This window comes from Anolis carolinensis, chromosome 4 (genome assembly GCF_035594765.1).
Source record: "Anolis carolinensis isolate JA03-04 chromosome 4, rAnoCar3.1.pri, whole genome shotgun sequence".
Classification (NCBI taxonomy): domain Eukaryota; kingdom Metazoa; phylum Chordata; class Lepidosauria; order Squamata; family Dactyloidae; genus Anolis; species Anolis carolinensis.
In genome coordinates, this window is record NC_085844.1 from 76,410,670 (window position 1) to 76,435,243 (window position 24,574).

At 37.7% G+C, this 24,574-nt stretch overlaps 1 protein-coding gene across 2 annotated transcripts in view; it reads right to left on the reverse strand.

Moving 5' to 3' along the window:
• Nucleotides 1-1,526: 1,526 nt before the first annotated feature.
• Nucleotides 1,527-24,574, reverse strand: part of e2f3 (E2F transcription factor 3) — a 35,631-nt gene continuing 12,583 nt past the window's right edge. For both annotated transcript variants that reach the window (XM_062980663.1, XM_062980664.1), the window contains exons 2-7: nt 14,483-14,594; nt 12,947-13,166; nt 8,533-8,693; nt 7,773-7,885; nt 5,727-5,862; nt 1,527-3,914 (exon numbers count right to left, since the gene is read on the reverse strand). In XM_062980663.1, coding sequence (XP_062836733.1) covers nt 3,652-3,914; nt 5,727-5,862; nt 7,773-7,885; nt 8,533-8,693; nt 12,947-13,166; nt 14,483-14,594 — 1,005 coding nt within the window. In that variant the 3' untranslated portion in view covers nt 1,527-3,651. The remainder of the gene's footprint in view (nt 3,915-5,726; nt 5,863-7,772; nt 7,886-8,532; nt 8,694-12,946; nt 13,167-14,482; nt 14,595-24,574) is intronic.

Genomic DNA, 24,574 nt, shown 5'->3' on the forward strand with positions numbered 1-24,574 from the left:
AACAGGTCATAAACCCCAATAGATTATGATCCTAACAGATTATAATCCAATAGTCCAATATAAACTTATGGGAGCTGCTTTGGACTTCAACTCCCGTAAGTCCCAGTCAGCCTGCCCAATGATCAGTAATTCTGGGAATTGAAATCCCAAAACATTTGTTTGGGAACCACCGGTTTCAAGAATTGGGTTATTACATTGTAAAAGCCTTTGCAAAATATTGAAATGTCAAAATGTAGTGGCCTTTAATAGAAGGCTGTTTGTGTTTCTAATTGTTTGAGATTCTGTTAACCAGCTCCTATGGGAATTAACAGATGCTGGAAAAATGTAGTTTCCAGTTGTTTGAGTTATTTTAAAAAAATAGTCCTAATAGCATACCCCATACATCATAAACTCCATATTAACCAGATATTAATCATTAAAAACAGTAATTAAAAGCAGTAACAGCATAGCAGCTACAGCCTCATCTCTACTTTCATTTCAAGTTCCATACTCAACTCCCATTTTTTACTGAGGCTCTTTCATACTTCTCTCTCCCCTTCCAGGCCTGCCAGGTTGCAGAAGCTAGGATATACCATATTATATGTCTTGTATAATTAAAAGTTTGTGCTACGGTGAAACAAAGTAAAAAAGAGCAGTGTACTGGTTTGAGCCATGGGCAAGTCAGACTCTCCCAGTCTCTGAGGAAAACACAGGCAAACTACCTGTGAATCAAGTCAAGAATAAAAATCACAGTGGTATTTATTATCCTGCCAGAGCTTCTGGATTTATATGGGGAAAAGACTGACCAAACATTCAGCAATAATCAGGGTTCAGCCCTAGCTCAGTCAATTCAGTCTCTGCAGCATCCAAATACTGTAGGATAAACTCCTGAATGAAGCTCTGGGGAGTTACTACTATTCCCTTGTGAGACTAGCAGGTTAAATAGACCATAAGGCACCTTATGCTCATATAGTCCCAATAGAGTTCTTATAATATATGCTATAGTCCACTACTTCTTAAACTGTGGGTCCCGACCCCAAATGGCGTCCCCTGAGTTCAATGTTGGGGTTCTGAAAAACCTAGCAACAATAAATGTTTTCTGAATGTCACCTAGTGGCTGTTTTAGACATTTACATGAATCTGTTGTGCAGTGTTTACAGTGGCGTCTGTAGATGTTAAAGCTGAACGTCATAAAACGGAAAATAAGCCTGCTTAGCAAGCCTTGCAAATGCCGATTTATTATCAGTAAATGGTTGGTTTTTATACCTATTTTATATACCTATATACCTGGGGTTACGTAAACATTTCTAGGGCTGAAAGGATTGTGAGTGGAGAAGTTTAAGTAGCTCTGCTACAGCCAAGCACATTTTACTATCTGTATACTCAGGTGGAATGAATGGTAAATTTAAGTACAATACGCTGCCACTTTTAAAGCCACCCAGTTTATCTTACTACTAAGAATACACAGGCAACTCAGTCACTTTGCAACATTTTGCTTGCTTCCCCTGCAAATGCCATCTCTGGTGAAAAATGTATTTAAAATTCAATTATATACTGATATAAAGCTTTATTTAATACCATAAAAAGGGCGAGTTACATACATTTGAAGAGGCAAGGTCACTGCTCGAGAACAGGTCATCTATACAAATACAAAGCTGTTCCTGGGCTTTATTTGTTTTTTTTTTTTTTACATTATTTTACAGATTTGTAGAACTAGCTTACTCAAGGTTAGTATTTTGCCCAGACATCGAAGAAGTATGTAATTTCTACAAAATGGTATATAACATTTTTCCCTTTCATTTCATTCTTCCTACAGTGGTGCCCTTCATATTGTAAAAGCATTCATGTTCACACAAACCTTGTAATTTCCTCCACAAGACAAACTTTAAATACTGTATTTTTATTATTTACAGACCCACGTTAATTTTTTTTCTTCAAGAAATTACAAACCAGCTATAAAATTCTGGCAGGTTTTATAAATTCATTCCTATTGTACAAAATTGTTAGATGACTAAAATATCAGAACACACAACTTAAATATCCAATGAACTATGCACATGTTTGTACATATATTAAAAACACACTTAACACTGTTTAACAGTTCTTAATGTGTTGCTCTTTTTACACAATTATATTCCAAGACTCAATCATACAGCTTTCATACTTTTACTCGGCTATTTCATGTGTGTCTATAGCAGCATCTCAGAGGTACCAGAAAACCTGCAAACACATTTATATATAAAACACAAACATTTTAGTAATTTATTAAGTATCAGATAGAAAAAAAACTAATGCAAACTGTTCGGGATATTCAACCTATTAACCTAAAATGGCAACATTTTACACTACTCTGGGTGCGAATTCTATTAATCTCAGAACGTACACTATACCAGTAAAAAGAGTTATAAATTATTATTCAATAAAGTGAGTACTAATAGGTATATTATTTACACTTTGGGTGAAGTATCGGCTTTGTGTCAGCTCCCAAAATTGGAAGCAGAGGCAATTAACCCACCAAAACAAATACAGTGTTTTGAAAAGTGAAGCATGTCATAAATATCCCTTTGTAGAAAAAGCCCACAGTGCAATTCTAATAGATACTTTAAAACAAAGCCCAACTTTGTACCGCAGACTTTCTCTACCAGTCTTATTGCACACTGCAGATAGTTAAAATGAATGGTGAATCTTTGTTTACAATTTTAAATGACACCACCACATCCACTTTTTAAACTTCCAGTTTTTAAATTAGAGAAAATTGTCACTTTGATCTAGCTAGTGGTTAATATGCATTTGGAAGCCCCACACAAGTATTTCAACAAGGATGGACAACAGGATGCAAGTCACAAGCTCCATCCAGCATAGGGAGCTGTGCATGACTAGCTCTTTGGGGAAAAGAAAAGTGAAATCCTACCAAGCGACTGTTCTGTAGGAGGGGAAGGGGTCTACATAAAATCTATCCTGCCTAATTTCCCTTCCCTGCCAAATAAAAGATACGCAGGATTTCAGTTCTCCAAATAGTTACAAAAACACACATACTTGGCTGCTCCAAATACCCCATGGTATACTGGAGCCATCATTTCTATGTTTCACCTAGGACTGTAAGACATTTAAAGTGTATTTTACAAGAAAAACATATTTGAGGATATTAATTTCCTCAAAAGTAAGTACCTTAGCTCAAAAAATGGAGCTTTGAGAAGAATTCAGACATTCCCAGAAAGCTTTGGAAGAGGTTTTTTTTGTATTTTGCACACATTTTTTTTAATTACTATTACTGTCAATACAAATCAAGGACTCAACAGACACACTCTCAACAGAAGGCACAGTTTGAAATATTAAGGAAGAATTTCTATGTGCGACAAGAACAGTTCTTGAGCCCTTGATGAAGCTTGTAGACACAGTAAGTCAGAAACAAAGGATGCTCCTCATTCTTTATAACCTGCCATCCAGTAGTTACTAGGATTTTGGATTAAGGTAACTCTGATGAGAGTCTGCAGCTTTGTATTAATACTATTCTAGGAAATATTTCTTTACAAATATCAAGCATTCTATATGCTAATCATGAAATGGACAAAGGTTAAGAGATAAGAGGATAGTTAACATGGAATGACAACAGGCATTCTGGTTTCATTTTTTAAAAAGGTATAGGTGCAAGAACAGAGAAGCAGGGAATAATCAGCTGCATAAAAATCCATCCATCAGTGCAGGCATTTTCTCAAAATCGTAATCAAAGAGGTCGCTGATGCCTTCTTCTTCACCAAGGCCAAGCAAATAATCTTCATGAAGCAGAGGTGGCAATAGGCTCACAAATGGCCCTTCAAGACTCGAAGCAATTTGGTCCTCAGTCTGCTGCAAAAGGTTGGTGGAAGAGGCCAGTGGGGAGATGGTTGTTGCAGTTACTGAACAGTGAAGACTTCCTGAGTTCTCAGAAATGACATCTGTTGTGAAAAAAATGGCATTGCAATACATTAAAAAGGGGAAATAAAATATGAGAAATATTGACAAAGAGGCTTTCCACATATAACTCATGATTCCTTCCCCTACTCTACTATCTATTTTGCAGGAAGGCTGCGGTCTCTCTTCATCTTATTAAAACATATTATTTCCCATTCCTGCTTTGCTCAGCCCAAAGAAATGGTTTCGATGCTACATTTAGGCAACAATGGCAGATTTCCTGGGCGCAGAGCTTACCTCAAGGAGGTCCACTAGAAATTAAAAGCATAACTATGAAATCCTTCACAGCAAGTATACATTATAAGAGGACACCAAGCTATGGTGCAATTATGTATCATGTACTATTCCCCCCTCCCCCAAGCATTGCATTCTTAATTAAGAATGTTGAATACAACTTTACATGTTAATGACCAACAGGGTGATCCAGAACAAGCAATGTGAAGAAAAGAGATAATGATTGCATTTTTGGACAACTTTCAGAATCGGGCAATTATCATGGCAGTAAGTAATTCTGAGATTATTATTCTAAAAAGTAACTTTCCCAGCCTCATTATAATTCTATTCTTAATTTTACTAGGTCCCTCTTATCTGGGTATTTTAATCTAATGATTCTATCTTTATATTGCTGCTGCAGTCCCCCCACCTATGAAGTTTGACTGAATTGTATTGGTAGTTATTTGATATTATTACTGTTGTACAGTAGAGTCTCACTTATCCAACACTCGCTTATCCAACATTCTGGAATATCCAACGCATTTGTCTAGTCAATGTTTTCAATATATCGTGATATTTTGGTGCTAAATTTGTAAATACAGTAATTACAACATAACATTACCACATATTGAACTACTTCTTCTGTCAAATTTGTTGTATAACATGTTTTGGTGCTTAATTTGTAAAATCATAACCTAATTTGATGTTTAATAGGCTTTTCCTTAACCCCTCCTTATTATCCAACATATTCGCTTATCGAACATTCTGACAACCCGTTTATGTTGGATAAGTGAGACACTACTGTATTAACTTTTGTTTTAACTTTTGTTTTATTACCTTATTGTGTTTTAACCTGTGTATATTGTGCTAATGTATTTGTGTTGTTACTTTTGTAACAATGTGAGCCGCCCCACGGGGCGGAGTTCCCACGGGGAGATGGTGGCGGGGTATAAATAAAGTTGTTGTTATTATTATTATTATTATTATTATTATTATTATTATTATTATAAAGTTAAGCAAAAATCAACATTCAAATGAGCTGGGGAAGTTTGTTCTTTAAACTGCTTTCTTTTGATATTAAAGAGGCCAAGGCAAGAGAGAGGTTAGCTAACTGAAATACTGCACATATATAGTATCCTATCTTCCAGTTATGGTGCTGCCAGGATGGTGTCTTAGCCCTAGTCTTTTATTTGAAAAAATCAGAGGACGGTGGTTGTGAATAAAAAAAGGCAGCCCAGGCTGTTGAAAGAAGAACTCAAGTTGGCATTCACTCCAAAATGAAAGAAGAACTTGAGCTGGAGCGAATGCCAACACGGGCTCTTCTTTCAACAACAGCCCGGGCCTGCCCTTTTTATTCACAACTGCCATCCTCTGATTTCCCCCCACAGCCAATTTTGCAATATTTACTGTAATAATGAGGAGTTTCCATAAAGTCATGGAATTTTATAGGCAGGATGCATGGAAGTGGGTGGGCTATTGCTTCTTTACCTTCCCTGATACAGTATCCTCATTCAATTATACACAATGATCCAAAATTCAATTGTGCTTTCACTGAAAACTCAACAAGTATTACTAAAAGTTACCTTTGGAAAGGTTTCTTGAGATATTTCCATTGTGGTCTTGCTCTTGCGCTTTAATTGGACTGGTGTAATCCGTTTCCTCTGGACATAAGTAAACTTCAATAGGGCCTTGAGTACTAGATAAGTGGATCAGCTTACTCTACAAAAATAAAATCTTGGTTTTTAACAATTTCAACACAGAGGAAGAGAAGTACCTAGTGGAGATTAATGACCCACTCTTAATCAAGAAGAATGCATAATCAGGGCTATTTCCAAATGTGTTGAGGTGTAACACATTTCAAAATTCTGTAGTAAGTTTATGTGGAGACACGTTTAACTAAATTATACATATTTTTCTGTAGAAATAAGCAAATCCAATTTCTGCTCACCCTTTCTCCTATCTGTTTACCTCCAACAAAACACAGTTATACATAGGAAATAGCTATTGTTGTTATTTATGTTTCATAAACAATTCAATTAACACATGTGCATAACATATATGATCTTTCTGGACATTAATCTGTCTTTCAAAACTATACTTGAAGATGGTGAACAATGATATGCAACCAGGCACTTCACTGTTGATAACCAATTTGAGATAGAGCCATGTGTATGAATAAAGTTCCCAAACTAGTTGAAAGTGTAGCCAAACACACTACTACTACTACTAATACGATGCATAGAATTCCTGTCTATATTGACATGGAAGGGATGTACTGACTAGACATGACAGCCCTAACCTAGACAGTAAGTAAACAATCAGAGGCTGAGAAGAAAAGTATAATGATTGCACAAGGGAAATTCAGGTGGCATTGCTGGGCTGGTAATAAAAGGTTCTCTTTGGCAGTCTGTCTAGGGGTTGAAGTGCTGGACCAAGACTATGGAGAGTCAAGGTTTAAATCTCCACTCAATCTATGTAGCATACTGGGTGTCTTGGATTAGCCATCATCTTATCGCTTAACCACATGCCAAGACACAGAAATAGAATGAGCCCCATAAAAGGACTGCAGAGCAGAAAGGAATAAATAATGTTGCTGATGCTCAGTTCCCAGTGTCCCCTAACATCTAGGAAGCCATTGCCGTTGAACGCTGGATGTTGAGCCTGACAAGAATGAAGAAGCTCAAAATAAATCCTAAAACAGTGGTTCTCAACCTGTGGGTCCCAGGTGTTTTGGCCTACAACTCCCAAAAATCCCAGCCAGTTTACAAGGTGTTAGGATTTCTGAGAGTTGAAAGCCAAAACCTCTGGGGACCCACAGGTTGAGAACCACTGCACTAAAAGATCAAAAAGTTGTTAGCCAGTAAAAGGTCTAGATGAGGGACTGGGATTCAAACTTCTCCCAAAGAATCAGGTTTGCAATCTGGGAGTATTCCTTGACATCCCCGGACTCGCAGGTTGCATAAGTGGCAATGAGGTCAGGTCAACATGGACCACAAGCTATAAATTTTATGAGTTGACGTGATCTAACAATAGTCATTCATACTTTAGTTTATCACCAGTTGCCTACTGCAATGTGCTTTACATGTAGTTACCACTAAAAAATGACCAACCACTTCTGTTGGTGAAAACTATGGCAACTAAACTGTATCTAGTGTACAGTATGAGGACCATATTACTCTGAAACTCAGAGCCATGCCCTAGCTACTAATAGCAATCTGGGCCCAAGATGTGATATGTGATCATTTATGAAAGAAAATGACAGGAAACATACTTTCTAAAGAATGAAAAGGTTTTTCAGATTTTCTTGTCATTTGTTCTTGTGTCTTCAAGTCATTTCCGAGGTAAACCTATCTTACATTTTTCATGGCTAGATTGTTGAAATGGAGATCACCTTTACCTTCTGAGGCTGAGACAGTGTGACTTGCCCATGGTCTTTCAATAAGTTTCAGTGGCAGAGTGCAAATTTGAACCCTGATCTCCAGATTTGTAGTTATTTAGAGAATTTACTCCATTCAGTAAAACGTATACATGCAATTTGGCAAAAACAGATAAATTTTAAATATTAGCTTAGTGAGCATAATGAAGAAAACCTTATTATTTATGCTACTTAGGAATGATATTATTTTTACCTCTAATGGATCAGGCACTTCAAGTTTTGTTTCTGGAGGAGCTTTCACAAGAATTACAGTTTGGTCTTTAAGGCTGCCAATTTCTCGAATATCTTCATATCTAACATATGCTAATGTAATCTATGTTAAAGAACTGTTCAGTAGTAGACAAACAAATTAACATAAAAATTTAAAACACACCCCATGAGCCTCCTCTTTATAGCTCTATCTGTACTTGGCTAGTAGAAAAGAAATAAAAATAAAATAAAGTAAGACGTCTGCTGCCAAAATAAATTGATACTAATGCAAATTAATCTTACACTGAGCAGGAATAATTTGCAGAATTTGCTCAGCTATATTTCCCATTTGCTGTTTATGGAAAATGTGTTCTTTTGCTATCTTATATCAACAAATAAATCTTTCATTAATTGCAGAAACCCAGATGTGAGTTACATTGTTTAGCAAGATATTTATCATTTACATGCAAGCCATATTAGAATGCAGTAAAAATTTGGGATTTACACATTCTGACAGAAAAATCAGTGTGTCACATGGTTTGCTGCTGCTGTAGTACTCAATCTCTTACAGTCTGAAATATGTTATCTTGTTACTATTTTAATTTTTTAGAAGAGCTACAAGTAAATCTCATGTCTGATGTTCATCACTATACTATCATATAATTGACTGCCAAAGGATAGATTTATACTATACTATTTATAACTATAACCGTAATTATAAACAATCAGATTTCATCAAGGAGTCTCATGTGCATTAAAAGGATATCTCCGATTCTCAGAATCTTCTCTTAGTAGCTTGAGGTCATGGGAACAGCTTTGTATCAACTCGTCCAATTTCTTCTCCTCCTGGTTGAGTTCTGCTACCTCTTTAGACAAGCCTTGGCAGTGTGCCAATGTGCCCCCAAAATCAGATAAACTGCAGCCCCTGCAAACAAATGTGTTGAGAATTCAGAAATATTTCTGCAGCTCAATAGGTTTAACAAAAAAAGTTTCTATCAAAACTTCACCTGTCTATTTAGATCAAACCTTTGTCTCAAAGATCTAGCAAGTCAGATTACCTTACTGTTTCAAAAGTTTGGATATCATGGCAGCAAAATTCAATCAGAAAGGCGTCCATGGTAACAGCTTCCTTGGCGTGGAAAACGGAACAGCACCTCCCCACGGCCGAGTTGAGCCTCCAGATGCCAGAGATGAAAAGTCGGAAGCCTTGCCTCTGTCTATGTACTGTCTGTCTTTGTTGTTAATTGTGTAATGGTGAATGTTTACCATATATGCATTCTGTAATTAGCTCTGAGTCCCCTCAGGGAGATAGAGTGGAATATAAATAAAGTGTGAATATAGATAGATAGATAGATAGATAGATAGATAGATAGATAGATAGATATAGATATATGTATATATACACACAAGCGGACAGAACATTTATCTATCTTCTATATATATAACAGCAGCAGACAAAACAACAAAACTAAACACCCACAACCTCGAAAATTGACAGCACAACCCCTCATCCACGCCTCTAGGTTGATACAACAAAAAATAAAAGAAAAACAAAGTGCTAATTAGAGGGAGAGGAATAATCGTTTTTATCCAATTGCTGCCAGTTAGAAGGCTAAGCTCTGCCCACTTGGTCTCCTAGCAACCCACTCAGCCCAGGGGACAGGCAGAGTTAGGCCTCACTTAGGCTTCTTCCAAACTGCCTATAAAATACGGATTATCTGATTTTAACTGGATTATATGGCAGTGTAGACTCAAGGCCCTTCCACACAGCTATATAACGCATTTATAATCTTATATTATCTGCTTTGAACTGGATTATCTTGACTCCACACTGCCATATAATCCACTTCAGTGTGCATTTTATACAGCTGTGTAGAAGGGGCCTCATATAATCCAGTTCTAAGCAGATAATATAAGATTATAAATATACAGTAGAGTCTCACTTATCCAACATAAACAGGCCAGCAAAACGTTGGATAAGTGAATATGTTGGATAATAAGAAGGGATTCAGGAAAAGCAGATTAAATATCAAATTAGGTAATCATTATACAAATTAAGCACCAAAACATCATGTTATACAACAAATTTGATAGAAAAAGTAGTTCCATACGCAGTAATGCTATGTAGGAATTACTGTATTTACAAATTTACCACCCAAAATCACAATGAATTTAAAACACTGACTACAAAAACATAGACTACTAAAAGGCAGGCTGCATTGGATAATCCAGAACATTGGATAAGCGAATGTTGGATAAGTGAGATTCTACTGTAATATGAAATAATTACTGTGGTAGAATAATAAAGAACAATATAATCTCTAAAACCAGGACATTAAATAAAGAGCAACACTCTGAAAGCAGGGAAATTGGGAATTCCACAAAGGAAACAATCAGGGCCAGCTAACATCTCCCAAGAAAGGATTCTTCCAGAAAGGAAGCTGAGAAGGGAGTGAAGCACTGTGTATTACCAAAGTCATTATTATTACTATCATTATTATCATTATTATCATTATTATTATTATTATTATTATTATTATTATTATTATTATGTTCCTGTAAACCATGAAAATGAATACAATCTGACTCCAAGAATTCAAAAACACTAAAATCAGAATATATAAAAAATTACTGTGGTATAATAAAACAGAACAATACAATCTCTAAAATCAGAACACTAAATAAAGAACAACACTCTGAAAACAGGGGAATTCCACACAGGAAACAATCAGGCCAGCTAACACCTCCCAACAAAGTATTCCCATCACCAAAGTCTGGCAAATCCTCTATTTTCTGATGGCCACAGATATTAGAAGCACATAAAACATCGCAAACACCACCACTCTGAAAACAAGGGAATTCCAAACACAAAACAATTAGGGCCAGCTATCACCTCCCAACAAAAAATTCACTCAGGCAGGAAACAGCCAGGCTTTAAAGCTGCAAGGCCATTACATGCTGATCATTTTGCCTAATTGCAGCATTCATACTTGCCTCCAACAGACAAAAAAAACCAATCAGAAATATTGTATATTCACAACCTTGACGAAATAATATCCCCTGATGGCGCAGCGTGTTAAACCACTGAGTGCTGAACTTCTGGACCAAAAGGTCGCAGGTTTGAATTGGGGGAACGGACAGAGCCCCCACTATTAGCCCCACCTTCTGCCAACCCTAAAGTTCAAAAACATGCAAATGAGAATAGATGAATAGGTACTTCTCCAGCGGGAAGGTAACGGCGCTCCATGCAGTCATGCCACATGACCTTGGAGGAGTCTACGGACAACGCCAGCTCTTCGGCTTAGAAATGGACATGACCACCAACCCCCACAGTCAGACACGACTGAACTTAATATCAGAGAAAAACCTTTACCCTTTACCTTAACTACCACCAATTTCTCAATACTTTATTTCCCATACCACCATACTTCGCCACAGCAACGTGTGGTCGAGCACAGCTAGTATATATATAGACATATATAACCATTTTTTAAAAGCCAACACGATTTTCCTTAATTTTGCACAGAAAGGTTTCTAGCCTCTGTCTATCCTTTTCTGACTTCCTTTTGAAAGAATTACCATCCCAATACATAAGGCTAAGCATTCATTAAGAAGCTTTTTAGTTGAAGCTTTCAGTTGAGGAGTGACAGAGTACACAAAAACTTTTGCTCTTATTTCCATTTTGCTCTTTAAGATTTCATTTCTGCATATTTTATTTTTCTGAATTTCTGCAAAATCCTCCTCCACTTGGATACAGAAACAGGGCAGTAAGACAAAACTCCACATTAAGAAAAGCATGTCCTTCCTTCTTAACATAATTATTTTGAACCAAGTTTAATACAAATAGTATATGACCAATGCATAGATATAGCTAAGTATTCTTACAGTTCCCTAAAACTCCCTACCAAGGAAAGCTGGGCTGGACCATTCTCTGCAAAAAAATTATTCAGGCAAAACTTGTCAAATGACCACTTGCTTGAGAGAATGGCTTTTTAACAGTTATGTTTATTGAACTGCATGCTTTTAAAAGCTGTTCTAGTTATTATAAAATGTTAATTTAATCTAGTTAACTTTTAATGGTTAATTTAATTCTATTTTGTGTTTTGTGTTTTGATTATATACTTTTATTGAATATTAGTGTAAGCTGACTTGGATCCCATTTGTGAGAGAAAAGTGAGAACCGATAAAATAAAGTCTGTAAGTGATTTCCTTGTTGATATTTCTTTCCATAAGAATTGCCTTTCTGGATCAGAGGCAATCAAACCTTTTTGAAATACTGTGCTTAAGAGCATGAGCTATGGAGGACTCCCTAGTTGAACTAAAATACTGAACAATAAGGCAGGGTCAAATAGTAGGTCATTTTGCTGACTGAATTGTTTGTATCAGCAGAACCAGAAAGGTGATGATTTTCCACCCCTTGCAATCTCCCCATGAACTCTGGCATCTGTCTCTGAAGCTTTTTGCTCAACAACGGCTGCTTTAAAGACATTGACAATTTGTCCAACTAATGGTTTTAAAATATTGTTGTTTCAAATGCCAGATTTGTGTCCCTTTATTCTGTTGTATAGACACTGACTCCTTGTCCTGCAATGACTGCAACAAGCCACATGCTGGAAAATTATGGTGATAGAAGATAAGCAGGTACATGAACCCCAGATTATTATGGATGAAATTACTGAATTCTACATCGAAGTTACCGAAGTAGAAATGGTAACATAATTCACATCTCCAGTCACAGAACCCATGGAAATATTCATAAAGGAGCACTTCAGCTTTGGAGAGCACTATTTCTACCCACAAGATAGTAACCCCGTTGACCCTGACAAATGTAAAGATAGCTAAACAAGAATTCAACAAGAAGTTCAAGATAATGTCAGATTATTAATGCAAGTATGTTTGTGTCACTTCTCAATAACTGTAGTTATTAAGAATAGCATTACTGGAAGGGTCACAATAAGGTCATGTTCATTATGTATACTTTTGGATTGCATTTTTCTCTGATCCCACTAATTACAATCTCACATCAACTCGTCCACATTCCCAAGCATGTGTGTAATAATATGGCCAAAAGAGGCAACAATTTAGCTCATGAAAACATTTCATCAAAAATATGAAGGTGAAATTTGAAGGCATGCAATATTCCCAGATGCAATAAGTATACAGGGCTGTGATACTTACATCCACTGAATGTTGTTTTTGGATTTTTTCTTAATGAGATGGATGCCTTCCAGAACATTGGTGATATCATAAATCCTTCTTTTTTGTACCTTAAGGACGTCTGCTGCTTTATTCAAATCTACAACACCATCTGGAGACTGGCTCAGAAGCTGAACAAACCTCTTCGTAAGGAGACCAAGAGATGTATCATACCGTGTCTTTTCTGAAGGAGATTTGGGAGCTGGAAGAAAAAAGTTTACATCACAGCAATTCTGATATTGAAACAGCAGTTCATTTAAACAATCAATACAAAGACCAGGTTCATACCCAACCGTAAGCCAGTTTGTGGCTTCTTCTTATGTCTGAACCTATAATCACACAACATGGATACTGCCGTGGCTTGTTTCAAAAAATGTTCATTTTCGGATCTCACTGATTGTTTCACAGAACTTTGAACCCTCTTTCTGCATGTATCATCTGGAGTCTTTCTTGCACATGTACACTCAGTCACATGCATTACAGATCAAACGTGCATTAGAATAACATAAAATAATGTAATATTTAAGGGCTTAGAAGGTGTTAAAAAACATGCTCTGTCTGGTGAAACACAAGAGGAGGGCTACTCCAGCAGGTCTTAAACCTCAGACAAGTGCATGTATGGAGAGGTGTTCCTTGAAATAATGGTTGTATAATTGCTTATAAAAGCTCATAAAATGTCATAAATTCTTCTTTCAGAACAGTAGGTTCCAACCTTTGGTCCTCTAAGTGTTTTACACTTCAGCTCCCAGAAATCCCAGCCAACATACCAGCTGTTAGGAATTGTGGGAGTTAAAGTCCAAAATATTCAGAGAAACAAAGATTGGGAACCACTTAGAATACACTGATTAATTATAACCACCAAACAACTGTTCTTTTATCATTCAGCATAACAATTCCTACAGTAACTTTTTGAGGGTTTTTGTAAGACACTGAAAAACATATTACTATGTGGTGGTATAAAATTTGTTGAATCTTACTTTCAACCTTTCAACAAAAAAAAAAAAAACAGTGTGGGGTCCTATTGTTGCAGAATTAGAAAATGTGAGGATTATAAATCTAAGTTCAGCAAGCAACCCAAGCCTGTCCCCTTGAGGAAGCCAGCTAGCTCCTTCAACCCAGATTTCCATCCATGTCTTTGTTCACCAACCTGAAACTTTGAAGCTGATTTATATATAACAGGCAGTTTAAACTCGGTATGAGCAGAATATCAAATATTTAGCACAACTAGGAGTTTTTTACAGCTTACCAGAGTCCTCAAAGTGCTGGTTATACTATTTCATTACAGTAAACCAATGGTTCAGTGTACTAAGACTCATTTCACTTATTCTCACAGACATAGGATAACAGAGGAATTGTGGTATGATATGCAATGTCATTATTTTTATTAAACCAGGTCAGAAGAAAGTAACTACAAAATATACTACAGTCCTTTGGAAGAGATTATTTTTTCCTTTTCTTTTATCTAAGACTCAAAATATCTACCACACTTTTCCACATAAATAACCAAAGATTCCTTACTTCTTGGACTATCTGGACTTCTAGTTGCAGCTCTTCCTTTCCCCTTTGGTGTCCTTAATCCTTCAGTGAGAAATTGCTGTCCACTCTCTCCTAGTTCCAGCCTTCGCTTTGCCTGTCAAAAGAAGAGTGTTCTTGTAAAGAATGAAATCAAACTTGAAGGAACAAGCTTAGCTTAAAAAAAAAACATAGCAATCAGTATGGCCTGGTCAAAGGAAAGACAATGAACCTTTCCCAACTTCCTCAACACCTGTTGCTATTCTTATTTTAAGGGGGGGGGGGAAAGCTAACTTTTATCATACCTACCTCAATGTATATAAAATTCTTGAAGTATTTGAACATGGAAGCTTGCATACTATTGTGTGAATTGGGTTATGCAAATGAGAGCCTACAGCCATGGTTCGGCACCCAACATAGGCTATGTTCACAAATGATTACTATCTTGTGTTGTCGAGGGCTTTCATAGCTGGAATCACTGGGTTGCTATGAGTTTTCCTGCCTGAATGGTTCCAGAAGCATTTTCTCCTATGGGGTGAGCCTGTGGTGTTTTGAAAGTCCTTTTAGCTGCAAGAAATTGTGGGACAGTATCTGTGTCTCTGCAACATAGAAGGAAAGTCAGGGAGCACAGTAGATGTGCTTTCCTGGTCCTTAGTTTTTCCAATCTCCCTGTGTCTTGGAACAGTTTCTCCGCATAGAGATGTTTGATGTGTTGTCGAAGGCTTTCATGGCCAGAATCACTGGGTTGCTGTGAGTTTTCCAGGCTGTATGGCCATGTACCAGAAGCATTACCATCTGTGTAGTTCATCATGTATACAATGCAATTCTATATACTATACAATTCATCATCCTATACTATGGGAGAATTACTCATTTTTCCTTTCTCAGTACAATGTTAAACAAAATTTGGAAGTGCCTCCCCCTTTACTGTGCATTTTACTTGCCTTTTCCTTGGTCCACTAACAGAACTGAAACAGATAATAACTGAATAATCCTCCACCAGCTTGTTATAGTAAATTTTAGCTGGGTTAATCACTCAGGAACAATTATGCTTTTCTATAGATGTTCAGGATGCTTTTGCTGAATCCTCCAACCAAATAAATATATTACTTCTCAGTATGCTGAATCAGGCCTTCTCTAGCAAGATAGTTAAAACCTCTAGTGTGGCAGCTTCAGATAAAGTCTAGTGGCTATATGTAAGTACTGACATTAGCATTATTTTCAAGTCAGACCAGTGAGGTTACTTTGTTAAGCAACGTTGCTAAAATAGAGAAGGGTTATCTATGTATACCATAAACGATTACAATTTTGCACTATGGAGATAAGAATAGCCGCCAAAAAAGCCAGCTTTCACATGGCAGCCTCCTCCCTACTAAAGTAGGTCTGAATTCAAAGACAAAGCCATATTACTCTGGAATATCAGTACACAGAGGGATTTTATGGCCCCTTAGAGACTATCTGAGAGAACAGTTGGTAGTATGAAGGTGCATCTACACCAGGCATCTTCAAACTGTGGCCTCCAGTTGTTTTGGCCTCCAACTCCCAGAAACCCTATTCAACTTGTTCAATGCTCAGGAATTCTGGGAGTTGGAGGCCCAAAGAGTTGGACAGCCGTAGTTTGTGGATACCTGATCTACATTGTAAAATTAATGCTGGTTGTTACTACTTTAATTGCCATAGCTCAATACTATGGAATCACGAGAGCTTTATCTTTGCAAAGTCATTAACTTCCTCTGGCAAAGAGTGCTCGTGCCTCACCAACTCCCTGGATTCAATAGCATTGAGCTATGGCAATTAAAGTGGTATCAAACTGCAGTGTAGATGTATCATAAGTCTACTTCCTCAGCATATGAGGAAGTAAACTTAATTCTACCAAACCTTATGCTACCAATGTCATTCTTTCATGGAGTCTCTAAGGAGCTATAAGATCTCTTTGCATACCGTGTTTCCCCGAAAATAAGACAGTGTCTTATATTAATTTTTGCTCCCAAAGATGTGCTAGGTCTTATTTTCAGGGGATGTCTTATTTTTTCATGATTCCTTTCTTGTACTCAACGGCTCCCTCTTCCTCTTCCTCTGCTGAGGAAGGCACGTGTGGCGAGAAGGAGGTGTATGCTTTTCTCTCCTCCTTCGCACTACATGCACCTTCCTCAGTGGCAGCGGCTCCTTCCTCCTAGGTCTTATTTTCAGGGGATGTCTTATTTTTTCATGATTCCTTTCTTGTACTCAACGGCTCCCTCTTCCTCTGCTGAGGAAGGCACGTGTGGCGAGAAGGAGGTGTATGCTTTTCTCTCCTTCTCCTTCGCACTACATGCACCTTTCTCAGTGGCAGCGGCTCCTTCCTCCTATGTCTCACTTTCAGGGGATGTCTTATATTTGGTAATACAGCAAAACCTCTACTAGATCTTATTTTCAGGGAATGTCTTATTTTCGGGGAAACACACTACTAAGCAGGTCTGGTCAGCTGTTATGTTTTCTGTACTTTACTAGAGACTAGAGAAAGGTTATGCCATGCAACTTATAAATAACATAAAACACATAAACAATTTTAGTTAATTAAATGCAAGTATTAAATATGAGTAAGAAAAATATCCAATAAAGCCACATTTAGTCATAACATTGCATATCAACATAGCATGTTCATGAATGTATAGCTAATGTAGCACAATGTGGAAATGCCAAATGTATACAAGCAGCTAACTCTGGGTATCTGAAAACAAAACAAAATGATAATGGCTTCTTATAAGACCTTCATTACCAGATATATTACTTAAGCAGTTTCAAATGAATCTCAATAGCAAATTTCACTGCCACAATGGTCACAACTGATGTGCACACATACAAATGTTCAGTATAAAAAATAGTAAGTATCTCTGGAAGCATATGGGTAATTCACTCCCTTTCTTATGATGACCGTAATAGATGGGTGGAACACTGACTGGAATGCATCCAAACTTTTCCACTAACTTATTTTCTTGTCTTTGTGACCAAGAGTTTTTCTGAAAGACAGCAACCCTAATCCTGCCACTATGTTTTTAAAAAACAAACAAACATGCAGAATATGGGTAGAGGGGGAAAACAACCTGGAGTAGAAAGCCTGCTTTACATATAATGGTAGCATGTTCAGCTTTAGGATTAGAATATTCAAGACTTCAAATGCAGCTGAATTACACAAAACAATGGTAAGCCTTAGTGAAAATCATTTTCCTTCTGTTTTTGATGTGGAAGACTTTCATGGACGTGGCCTCAGATCTTAAGATTTTCACAGGGCCATGAAAAAATGTCAATTTAATGTATGACAGAGTCTATGGCATCCAGAAGGCATCAATATCTTGCAATATATAAATCTGCATTTAAGTTGGAAGCTTTAATATGCTAAATACTTCTGAAACAATAATTCAATTACAAAGATATTCTCCTCTGGAAATACTTGTATGTTCCAACAGAAATCCACATAAACTGGCATGAACTCTATAAACAAAACAACACCTTTGGTAAAATTCTCTAAATATCTAAATGCAGTGGCTTAACTGCTGTGGTGCTTCTTGGTTTAAGAAGACACATAAACAATACTAATCACGCACCATCCAGACATGATGTGGCACACATGCATTTATTTGTACTCGGGTTTGCCTATCAACACCATTCCTTTGGATTATTGATTTTCCCCCCTTGAAACTGGGCCAACTCTTCTAACGCTGTAAAGCCAAATAAAAATTGATCTGAATTGGCTGTTGGTTTGGGACTTAGATAGTATTGTGACAGTCGATGGAAAAGTTTCATCCTTCATACGGACTTTTTTCCCATCTACTTAGAAAACACACATCCAGAGTCAAACCTTATGTCTGTTGCAACTTGCCCTGAGAACATATATGCAAGTTTACGAGTGACTCAGTTCTTAAAAACAGCACTGTCAGCTATGAATTGAAAATGCAAATAGGCAAGACAGGTAGACAGCAGCAGGATCTTAGAAGCTACTTATTTACTTAATACTTCTTGCTCATAACAACTCAAGATGTGCAACACAAATAGCTTGCTTGAGGCAAACAAATGTTAATTTGGGTTATCATCTTGTCTCTTACCATGGCTATTTTCCTTCCTTTTTAGAAACCCGAGACCCAAATTCAATTTTAGTTCCAAGCAGAGTTAACACATTAAATCAGCTAGAACTTCATAACTCAACATTTCTGAAGGGACCATGGTTTCAAATATTCTTTAAGATGTGGGACTAATTTAGGACTAGAATTTTAAACTGAGTAAAGCTTCGTGTTTTGTTGGGTTTCTTTCATTCCAAGAATTCAAGAAGCTGGGACTCCTGCAATTCCTCATATTACAGGCAGTCCGTAACTTACAAACATCTGACTTACAAATGACTCATAATTAAGAACTGTGGTGAGAAAATAGGAAGTGAGAGAAATCTACCTCTAGGAAGATAAATTCAATGCTGAAAGAGTTATCTTGCAGAAAAGGTGTTTCCACTAAAGCTTCATCACCAATCCTTGTTTCCACAAGCCAATTTTATATAAAAAAATCCAATTCTCACATGGACATAAAGTGAAGTGAAATCTTCTGAACAGGGGCATAGACAGCAAAACCAACATTGCGTGTGTTAGCCCTTCCCTATGCTACCCAAAGCTTTTATACATACATACACACACACACCAGTATATATATGTATGTATGTGTGTGTATGTACACACACACTGGTATATATATTTATGTATGTATGTGTGTATATATACACACGCACACACACACACACACACATACGGTGGCACAGCGGGTTAAACTGCTGAGCTGAAGAACTTGCTGACCGAAAGGTTTGCGGTTCAAATCTGGGGAGCGGAGTGAGCTCCTGCATATTGAGTAGATCAATAGGTACCGCTTCTGTGGGAAGGTAACGGCATTCCATGCAGTCATGCCAGCCACATGACCTTGGAGGTGGCTACAGACAATGCCGGCTGTTTGGCTTAGAAATGGAGATGAGCACCAATCCCCAGAGTTGGGCACGACTGGACTTAATGTCAGGGGAAACCTTTACCTTATACACACACACACACACACACACTCTTCCAACAATATGCTTCCAGAGTACATATATATACGACTGGAGTTACACTTCAAAAATGTACCTGTTCTGACTTGCATAAAAATTCAACTTAAGAAGAAATCAACGTAACTATTTTGTTCGTAACTTGGGGACTGCCTGTATATCCAAATGCTGCCATAACTAGTTTTATCAAAATGTTTCTATACCTAATATCATTAAACTTCAATGATACTGAGTAACACCTCACACTGGCAATTTCTTTCTAGCATATGTACTTTATGTGCTCTTTAAAAACATATTAGTCGATTTTTCAATAGCTCCCCATTCATTTAGAAAACTGTCTTCAGTTAATTATAACTGAATCTGATCTCCGTATCCAAATTCAACCACCTACCATTTGAAAACACCGTCCCCGCCACCATAAAGCAAAGTTTGATTTTCCATAAGGGACACAATTTTACTAAACTGTTGTATTTTATTATGCCATTAATTTCAGTTGAGCATCCATAGATTTTTGTATGTACAGAGGGTCCTGGAACCAAATCTCACCAAATATCAAGGGGCCACTAATGCACTGAACATCTCCATTAGCAAGGTTTTTTAAAAAAATGCACTGAACAGGCATTTTTTTTTAAAAAAAAAAACCTTGCTAATGCTGCTTGGCATTGCAATTCTACATGCACCCACTTAAAAGTAAGTTTTACTCAGTCTATAAGACTTCTTTCCAAGTAAGTATTTATAGGACTGCAACTTTATTTGTTTTGGAGTTTAAAATCCTAGAAGGCACACAACACATTGCATCCTTTGAGGCCATGCCACAATTCAAAGGATCACATAAATACTGGTACATTATATCAGCAAGGTGAAGGTCCCCGTCTGATAAGAAGCCTCCATTTTGTTTTGTTTCATTTGATTTTTATCCCACAGCTTCTTGCAGATTCTGGACTTCAAGATTAAGACATAGGCACAGACAAAACATGATATGCCAAAACATAATGAAACAAACTATAAATACACTTGAATTACAAACTAATTTAAAGGCCATCAGAAAAGAGTATAGCACCAATCCAAGCTCCATTCTCAGCAGTCAGTTGGGTGCAGAAAGTCTGACTGCATAAGATCTTTGCCTGGAGATGCAAGGACAAGAGGGAAGAGAACATGTAACCTTTCCTTGGAAGGAAATTATACAGGCTCAAAACAGCTAGTGCCATCTACAGAGAAAGACATCCCTAGCATCCTGACCAAACTACAGATGATTGGATTTGCAGTACCTTCACCCAAATCAGACCACTGCAACCTGGACCAGAAGGACGGACCTGGACCATATTTGGCACACAGACACCACATTACCCACTTCACGTCCTGGTGCCGATAGGAGGATGGATCACAAATGTTGGGATTTGCCGTACCCTCACCTGATTCAGCTCCAACTTCAACAGACCACTGAGACTCACACAAGTGATGGACCTGGACAAAACGTGGCACACAGACTCCTCATGGCCAACAGAAAATACTGGAGAAGTTTGGGGAAGATTGACCTTGATTGATTGGATTTATAGTTGACCTGCATCCAAATAATTTGCAAACTACACCAACAATGGACCGAGAACAAACTTGGCACAGAGACCCCCATGACCAACTGAACATACTGCTGTAGTTTGTGGGCATTGACCTTGATTATGGGAATTGTAGTCCACCCTTATCCAGAGTACACTAAACCCAGCCAATAACAGATCTGGACCAAACCCGGCACACAGAGTCACCTTCCCATCTAATTTCTGCAACATCGTGAATTCAAAACAAGAATTAGTAGACAAGGTTTTCCAAAACATTGAAACAAATTATCGAAATCATGCATGGTTGAGCGGAATAGCCATTCTAGCAGCTTAAAATGTCAACATACACGAGATAAACAACATCATTGAAAACAAAATCCGAGATGAAACAGTGACATACAAATTCATTGACTCTGTGATGAACCAAAATGAAGCAGTGAATTTTCCAACTGAATTTCTTAATTCTCTCGATGTACCCGGATTACCGTCACACATTCTGAATTTAAAAATTGGAGTGCCAATTATTTTACTGCAAAAGATCAATCAGCCAAAATTATGCAGTCAGACAATTAGTTAAAAAATTGAAGAACAATCTAATTGAAACAACAATTCTGATTGGACTTCATAAAGGTAAAGACTTCCACAAATACCACTCATTCCGACCGGCATGGTGTTCGAGTTTCATTGACTTCCATTTCCAATACGCCTTGCATTCGCTATGACTATCAATAAAGCGTAGGGGCAATCTTTGCAAGTGTGCGGACTGAATTTAGAAAACAATTGCTTCTCTCATGGGCAATTATACGTCGGATGCTCCAGAGTTGGGAAACCATTTGATCTTTATGTTTATGCAGAAAACGGACAAACCACAAATGCAGTCAATCTACTAGCTTTACAATAAACAATGATTTTGGTAAAAATCTCTTTTTTCTTCCTTTCCTTTTATTCCACATACACATAGCAACATAAGGCAGGGAACTGAATTGAATTATGTGTTTTCTCAGTGAATCTGTTTGCTACAATACTTTTATTTACTTTCACATTCATTTCATATCAGACTACACCACAGCAAAGCATGGCCGGGTTTAGCTAGTATGCATATAATAAAAGCCAAAGTTTGTTTGTTGTATATATATTTGTATGTATTTCCCAAGATGGCTCTCACTTTCAGAAACCACTGTAAATCCCGCCAACAACGGATCTGGACCAAACTTGGCCCAAAGACCCTCCATGACCAACAGAAAATACTGGAGGTCTTTGGGGAGGATTGTCCCTGGATTCTGGGAGTTATAGTTCACCAATAGCCAGAGATCACTCTGAGCCCAGCCGACAACGGATCTAGGTCAAATTTGGCACACATCCAACAAGGATAACTTTGAATACTGGAGGGGTTTGATGGGGATTGACCCACAATTTTGGGAACTGTAGTTCACATGCAATCAAAGAACACTGCGAACACAAACAATAGATCTAGACCAAACTTGGCACACATACCCAATATGGCCAATTTTAAATACTGGTAGGGTTTGGAGGGATTGATCTACGATACTGGGAATTGCAGTTCACCCACAATCAAGTAACACTGTGAACCCAAATGACGATGGATCTGGACAAAACTTGGCACCAACATGGCCAACTCTGAAAACTATTGGGTTTGACCTTGGATTCTGGGAGTTGTAGTTCACTGGCATCCAGAGAGCACTGTGAACCCATCCTACGACGGATCTGGACCAAACATAGCACACAGACCCAACTATGGAAACTGTGAATACTGGTGTGGTTGGAATAACAGATGATGATGGGAGCTGTAGTATACCCATGTTCTTTTGCAACATGGCTAATTTAGAATACTGGTAAAGTTTGAGGGGAATTGATCTGAGATACTGGAAATTGCAGTTCACCCACAAACAAATAACACTGTGAACCCAACCAACATTATATCTGAACTTTGAATACTGATATGGTTGGATTAATAACAGATGATGGGTGTTCTAGTGTACCCATAATATTTTGCGTTTTCTAATAGGTACACCCCAACAATTAATACATTTTATGTTTATCATTACAAGACCTAACCTGATCATTGCCGGGTACTTAAACTAGGATATATATAAAAGCTTAAGTACAAATGTATGTCTGCTTGTTTGTTTTTCTGTCTGTACCATAACATCTGCTGTGAGGTAAAGTGGCCTTCTCCAAAGTCACTGGGTTGACTGTTGCTAGGTGAAGTGGCCCTTTGTGATGTCACTGGGAAAGAAAGGTGACACACGTGTAAGGGGAAGAGAGGAAGGTGAGAAAGAGCCACAAAGAAAGCCATGTTACCATCGAGAGATTGTGAGGTAGGCCCTCTCTGAATTGGGGAAGGGATACCCTTTATTCACAGGGTTGCCAAAATTCAACAGGGACACATACACAAGTGAACAGAGAGGTAATATTCAACATAACCGTGCTGAGAACGTAACCGTTCAGTGAAGCTGAAATAAGGAGGAAACTTCCAACCTTGACTAGTAGGGGCAAAAAGTTTGGCTGTGGCCCTCTGAACCAAAGTTTCTAAGCATGCGTCATAGGCAGCCCCACAAAGTATACATTACAGTAATCCAAACAGGATGTGACTACTTTATATGCCCCTATGGCCAGATCAGACATTTCCAGAAATATATACAAATGGTTCACAGACTGTAACTCTCCAAACATAATCCTGGTCAGTAGGAGACCCTGGTGGCGCAACGAATTAAACCCCTGTGCCGGCAATTATCTCACACCAGAAGTGACTCGCCGTTTTTCATGTCGCTCCTGACATGAAAAAAAAATCCTGATCAGTGCAGAAACCTGGGCATCTACACCCAGGAATGAATTCAGTATACCTAAAATGCACACTAGAGTTTTCAGACAGAGTATAATTCCATACAGCACAGACTGAATGCTCATTCCTTGGTCTACCTTTCAACTGACCACGAGCACTTCTACCTTGTTTGAACTAAACTTTAATTTGTTCAGTTTCACTCAGTCCATTTCACAGTGGAACATGCCAACAGCAAAATACATAGCGGGAAAAATAATGAAACCTTAACGTGCACACATAAGCACTTTGACACACCTATGAGCCCTTTGAATCCAAGCTTAATAATTACCTATAAAATATTTTTCAAGGAATCTGAAATCCAAGAACTTCCCCCAGTAACTTTAATCAGTAAAAGCTAAAAACCAAAAGGTTCTGGAAGACAGCTGGGCAATAGCACTTTTCAAAGAGTAACAACAACTTGGAGCAAAAGTCCAAGCCATTTAAAATGGCTCCCAGGATATGACAAAACTATTTCAAGTGCAGGTGCATTTAGACTTACATCTAGTTACTTCTAAATATATGGAAACTAGAATTTATAGTGGTACTAGTATGACTCAAATTGAAATCCTGTTTCTACAGTGCAGGTTTCACTATTCCTCAGAACAATTTTGGTGACCCTATTATTCATGAGACACTTGCTTACAATGAAA